General features: G+C 39.7%; 1 protein-coding gene across 1 annotated transcript; it reads right to left on the bottom strand.

Annotated features, from left to right (window-relative positions):
- Positions 1–304: 304 nt before the first annotated feature.
- Positions 305–3,660, bottom strand: si:dkeyp-34c12.1 (uncharacterized protein LOC570187 homolog). Its single transcript, XM_039792626.1, has 8 exons — positions 3,363–3,660; positions 3,207–3,279; positions 2,965–3,089; positions 2,783–2,881; positions 2,061–2,245; positions 1,742–1,799; positions 1,572–1,634; positions 305–1,440 (listed from the first exon to the last, which is right to left on the bottom strand). Exons 1-8 carry the CDS (start codon positions 3,534–3,536, stop codon positions 847–849), a joined length of 1,371 nt encoding a protein of 456 aa, XP_039648560.1. The 5' UTR covers positions 3,537–3,660; the 3' UTR covers positions 305–846.
- Positions 3,661–6,000: the final 2,340 nt, after the last annotated feature.

The following is a 6,000-nucleotide window of genomic DNA, read 5'->3' as shown; positions in this document are numbered from 1 at the left end:
ACAATGTTTTCCCACTCCAGATGCACGGAGAGCAAATCTTTTCTCTCCCTTTCCCACTCAGACCAATTGATTTGGAGTTAACGTAAGATTAACAATGATACACCCAAACAGCTCGGCCCATCCAAGAATTACTAGGAGGGGAAATTGCAGTGTTTCAGCAGCAGCGATCGTGACTCATTTCCATCAGCGACAGTGAAACAGAGATGAGGTGTGAGAAAATATCCACTGGCTCCGACAGACTTTTGAGTTAAGCGTTGGGAAACATTTCATATTCTCAAAGAAATCAAAAAGCATTCACAGCAAGTACCAATCTATGATTTTTATTAACAATCAGAAGAACATGAATAAAGAAAGATATTTGTGACGTGTGCATCAGCTGGGTCAATTTTTTAAAAAGTGTGAAAGGAATTTCCATTTAATAACCAAATTTAAAAAAAAAAAAAAAAAAAAATTGAATTGATTGATTTGGGGCTTGAGGCCCCTGTGCTGACAAGCATTCACTCTTCTAGAGTTGTCCTTAAACTAAAAATTAAACCACAGTCAGCACCAATTATGCTCCACATGACCTATGACCTCCCTTCACAGACTGAGACAGACTTTCCTACAATCAGGTTTTATGATAAAGCATTTACAACATAAAAACAAAATAAAATCACATTGTAGGAATCAATTTAGCAACAAGACTTAAGTCAATCACTATCCCGACATCCCAGGGCATCAGAAAGTGTCAATCTCCTCAAGTCAGAGGATCACCAGCTTTGATTTTATGGCAAGACAGTTCCGGTGTGGGGTAAGCAGTCTGCACTAAAGCGCCCTTAAACAATAAAAAAAACAGTCAAAACACATTCACCTTCTGCTGGCTATCCTCTTGGATCTTCTAAGAACAGCGTTTTGGGCCTCCTCTGCAGAATCACCTGCAGCTACAGCAGCCTGCTTTCTGCCCTGCGAGGGAGCCGCCTGCTGGGACGTGGAATGGGACTCCCCAGTTTTCACGTGACTTTGATTTTTCAGTCGTGAAGCTGCGGTCCGTGCGGGTCGAGGAGGCTTTCGTCCACATCCAACGGCTTGCGCAGACTGTGAATTTGACTCCCGTTTCGCAACCTTCTTCTGTGGCCCTCTGGCTTCTTTAACAGACTTTGTCGGCTCCTCTGCCGCAGCTCCAGGCGTCCGTTTCGTCTTCAGAGTTTCACTTGTGTTCTTATCTGCACGATCATCTTCCACACTCGTCCGACTGTCTGCTTTACCGTCTGTGGGTTTGCTCCTCGTTGATTTACTTTGTTTTTTTGTGCCTTGCAAGGTTTCAGTGGATTTAACCGCCTGTGTTGTTCTCTTTCCTCTGCGTTTAGTGGCTTGTAGTTCCTCGGAGGTGTCCGCTTCTTCTGCTTTGATTTCTGGTGCTTCTTTGGTCTTAATCTGTAGTTCAACAGCTTTATAGGCTTCCTGTGAAACCGTAGTTTATCATTAGAGCACAATAAATCCTTAAAAGCCTCCAGTTACTGGACACAGCGTGTTTTTTCACCACTCAGCCAAACACCTAAATGTTATGTTCATAAATCAAATCAAATTCTCACCTTTTGTTGTGCGAGTTCAGATTTCAGGTCTGATAACTGGCTCATTAAGCCCTGTATCTTCAACTGAAAGCAGAAAACAAATAAAATATAAAAATAACAGAAAAAAAAACTTAAAAAAAACTTCACTTCTTGGAAATAAAAAGGTTTTACGAGCTGAAAGCCTTTCTTACCCGTTCACTGACAATTTGTTTTTCAAGCTGCCCTCTCTCTTGAGTCGCTTTCTTCTTTCTATGTTTTTGAAGGAATACATACTGTATTAGTATTTGAACCCAGGAAACATTCAGTGTTGTGAAAAGCACAATGAGAAGGTCTGAAAAAATCTTGCCGTCAGATTTCGTGTGTTTGAACTTGCAGAGCACATGAATGCTCCTAAATACAAGGCTACACACACACACATATATCCGTTAAGGTAATATTGTACTTTGATAAAACTGATTTAAAAACGTCTTTTAAGTGTCTCAAGATGTGAGCCCACAGCTCATTAATTACTTGTCGGCCAGCATCTTCTCCATCCGAGTGAGCTCTAGCCCCTTCTTATTCGCGACTCCTTGAAGGTTTTCTTCCGTCACCATGGCCAGGAGAGACTTAGAGTCCAGGTTTGTTAAGTCAGTCGATGGTGATGTCATGCTGAGGGCCACCTTTACCCACTCGGTGAGTTCCTCACAGGATGGGAACTGACAGAAAAATCAGGACAAATGAAGACAAGGAACCTGCACACTTCTCACACAAGTTTATGATTAGAAAATATATAAAATCGGTTTGTGCTATGTTTTCATGTTATTCTATTATTCTGCAGGCTCAGCAGGCTTGCTTTTGAAGCTTATGAATTCCCATCTAAGGTTATCCAACAAACTGTAAATGCCAGAGGAATGATCTCAAAGGATCCATCATCCTTACCTTCACATTTAATCTTTGACATTTTTTGGAAAAATCATGCCATTTTAGGGCCAATATAAAATGCTAGTAAAAATGCCTTCAGAGAACATTCAGAGAAAGTTATTGTGATGTTAAGAAGGTCAGATGTTGCTACAGTATTAACTACAGAACTATAAGCAATCATCACGTGGTTGCTGTTGGAGTAAAACCGTCTTTAACCTAATTTAAGTAACTTTAAAAAAAAAAAGAATTAAAAAAAAAAAAAAAGTGAGCTTTTGGTTGAAAAGGTTTTTGCGTGCAAAAGATCTCGTTTATTGGAATTCAAAGAAACTCACATTTTCGAGTACAGCCTGCGCCTGCTCCCTGGAAGCACACACCAGCTCCAAGGACATCATTTCATTTTGTAACAACCGCTGCACCTTTTCCAGGTCTTGCTGAGGACAGTCAAAATATCCCTTTGCATCAACACAGTACATACAACAATGGTTGGCAATCAATCTGAAAAAGCCAAAATTACCTGGAGATTTTTAACAAATTTATCTTTTTCCATCTTTTCAATAAACTCCAAGTCACTTGGTGTCAGCCGATACCCCTTCATCCCTTTCAGCATGGGGTTGGGATCACATGGTTCTGAAAGGTTTTCTGAGCGAGATTAACCAAACAAGGAAACCATTATTACTTCAACTCTGCTTAGATCCAAATAGGTTTGATATGCCAGAAAGCAGCACACAGAATCATACAAACTGTATCACTTGGTACCTTTTACTGTGCCAGTTTTGTTGAAATCAAACGTCGCGTTTTGGTTATTGCCATCCTGATCTATAGTATCGGCCTGTTGAGTGCAAGGAGATTTGATTACATGTCATGACAATAAGAGTTTCATCAAGAGGGGCATGTTAAATAATGCCCATGTACCTCCATTTTCAGCTGTGGCTCCGTATCCTCATTCAAATCTCCATCACAAAAAGTCAGGTGCTTAGTTACATTCAGCAAAGGAGGAGTCCTGGGGAGCTGTCGACCTGATGGGATAAAACTCCACGAAAGACGGCTTCCTCTCAGAACTAAATGTGCGTTCGACATGCCTGACATGAGGTTATCTTGACTTTGTTGCCTCAAAACACGTATTAAAAAGAAACAATTACAAGCTGCGGGTTCATTAGACAAAGCTTTTCCAGTTTAACTCTGTAGAGTTCGGCTGTTTCTTTCATCCACACTGCCCTTCTTTTTTTTTTTTTTTTTAAGTGGAGTTTTTGTGTTTTCAAAATCACTGCATCATTGTTTCCACCTGTGGCTCAAAGTTAGCTGAATACTCCTTTTGACCAGTAGATGGCACCAGATCCTTTTACTTTTGCAGCAGCACTTTTTACATACCCATACATGTGTACGTAGTACAAGTAGCAGTACTTATATTACTACTACTAGACTGCTACTACTGCTGTTGTTGCAGTTGCTATGGTGTGTATATAGCACAATTTAACTGTGATTTGATTACAGTATCTTTAGATACTGGTCTTCACACGAGGACCATGGTGAAAAGTAACTAAGTACATTTACTCAAATGCTAAACTTAAGTACATTTTGTACTTTCATTTTGTGTTATTTCATACTGCATTATAAAAGGGAAATGTTATACTTTAATTATACTGTCCCATTATTTGACAGATATGGCAGATATAGTCACTATAGTAACTATAGTTACTCTGCAGATTTAGATTTTGCATACCAAAAAAAAAAAATTATACTCTGACAAAAATATTTGCATTTTAAAACATTTCTAGGATTAAACTACCCAACAGAATATACATTTATTAGCTACGCCTCAAACAGCTAACAGTAAAATAAAGTTAAGAAAATTTTGGTGATCATTCTGAATTCAGGACTTTGACTTCACTTGTTACTTTTACTTTAATTAAAGGATCTATATAATCCACCACTGAAGAAGGAATCACATAAACACTGTCAGAGATAGTGCACCATGGGCGATTTTAGACCCTTTTTTCACCCCCCACCCCCCAAATTTCATCTCAGCCCTCCTAAAAATTATAAAAATAAAAAACGTATTTTTTAAAAATCAATTTTAGTGCTTCAAGTTAGAGTTTGTGAACTTGTCTGTTAGTGACAAAGGACAAACAGTTACAGGTTGAAAGGGCTTTAAACAGGTTTAATATCCTGTGTCGCTGTTGCCGATGCTATGCACCTGTAACCTAGTCAAGGAAAGGGTCAACAGAAATGTAGTTTTGGCCAACCAGAGGTGGTTGTGCCAGACTCTACAGAGTCTGTATTTGATCTGTCAGAGGGAGAGCAGGAGTGAGGTTGTGAAGTTTAAAGTTGGTAGTCCCCAGAGAAGAAGTTAGTCATTTCATGGCGAAGAACCCAAATTGAAACGTAAGCAACTGAAATTGCTGAATGTTAGAACGCTGAGTCAAACTGGTCGTTATTACTGTGACTTATAAAGTGTCAGGTTTAGTTCCATCATAGTGTCAAAAAAGTTAGCTGACGTTGTTCAGTAGCTAGCTCAGAGATTATCAGCTAATTAAATTACTGATTTAGCAGGGGGAGGGGGGTTAACACTTTTGCAAGGCACTGTATCTCATTAGGGCCTGAGCCCCCCTAAAGGTCTGATCCTCGCTCCTGTAGTGCACAGGTACACTTAAAGCTCCCATATTATGCTCATTTTCAGGTTCATAATTGTATATTGAGGTTGTACCAGAATAAGTTTACATGGTTTAATTTTCAAAAAACACCATATTTTTTGTTGTACTGCACATTGCTGCAGCTCCTCTTTTCACCCTGTGTTTTAGCTACAGAGTGAGACGTCTCACTGCTGTAACATCTTTGTTGGCAGTCGCACATGCGCAGTAGCTAGGTAAGGATCATATCAGCTAGCTAGCTGTTTAAACAACTTTGGTCAGTTACAAGGCGTATGGTCAGACACCGCCTATCAAGAGTCTGGGTCTGCCAAGGTTTCTTCCTAAAAGGGAGTTTTTCCTCGCCACTGCTAATGCTTGCTCTTGAGGGAATTACTGGAATTGTTGGGGCTTTGTAAATTATAGAGTGTGGTCTATACCTACTCTATCTGTAAAGTATCTCGAGATAACTCTTGTTATGATTTGATACTATAAATAAAATTGAATTGAATTGAATTATTAGCCGGGAGACTTCTTCTAAATGAGGTTGCACTTCCAACTTTGCGTGGAATACCTGCAGAACAGGGACATGGAAGTAGTTCTTTTGTAGATTATGGTCAACTCGTGTGTTGTAGCAGTGTTTTGCAATTGAGAACAAGCTAGCATGCTAGCACTAGCATGCTACGGTTAGCCCCTTCGTTTCGGCTAGTGACGTAGAAATCCCTGCAGATTTTGAACAGCTCACCCGGAGACTGAAGGCAGGACACATTCAGAAACCCGTATCTCACTCAAAACAGCATGGATGTTTTTTTTCTAAGTTTGTATGCGTGTGGAAGCACCAGAGACACAAACTAACACCCCAAATCCCAGAAAAAGTGATTTTTCATAATAAGAGATACATTTATGAAACAGGGTTGTAATCACAA

This window comes from Perca fluviatilis, chromosome 24, assembly GCF_010015445.1.
Source record: "Perca fluviatilis chromosome 24, GENO_Pfluv_1.0, whole genome shotgun sequence".
NCBI classification, from domain to species: Eukaryota; Metazoa; Chordata; class Actinopteri; order Perciformes; family Percidae; genus Perca; species Perca fluviatilis.
This window is presented reverse-complemented; position numbering and strand designations above follow the sequence as displayed.

Excerpts from the sequence above, each read along its gene's own strand:
- si:dkeyp-34c12.1 (XM_039792626.1), bottom strand. The coding sequence starts at position 3,536 with ATGTCAGGCATGTCGAACGCACATTTAGTTCTGAGAGGAAGCCGTCTT. Across the intron at positions 2,246-2,782 it reads CGCAGGCTGTACTCGAAAAT|TTCCCATCCTGTGAGGAACT; the intron begins GTGAGTTTCTTT and ends TTTTTCTGTCAG. Across the intron at positions 1,441-1,571 it reads CTGAACTCGCACAACAAAAG|GAAGCCTATAAAGCTGTTGA; the intron begins GTGAGAATTTGA and ends ACGGTTTCACAG.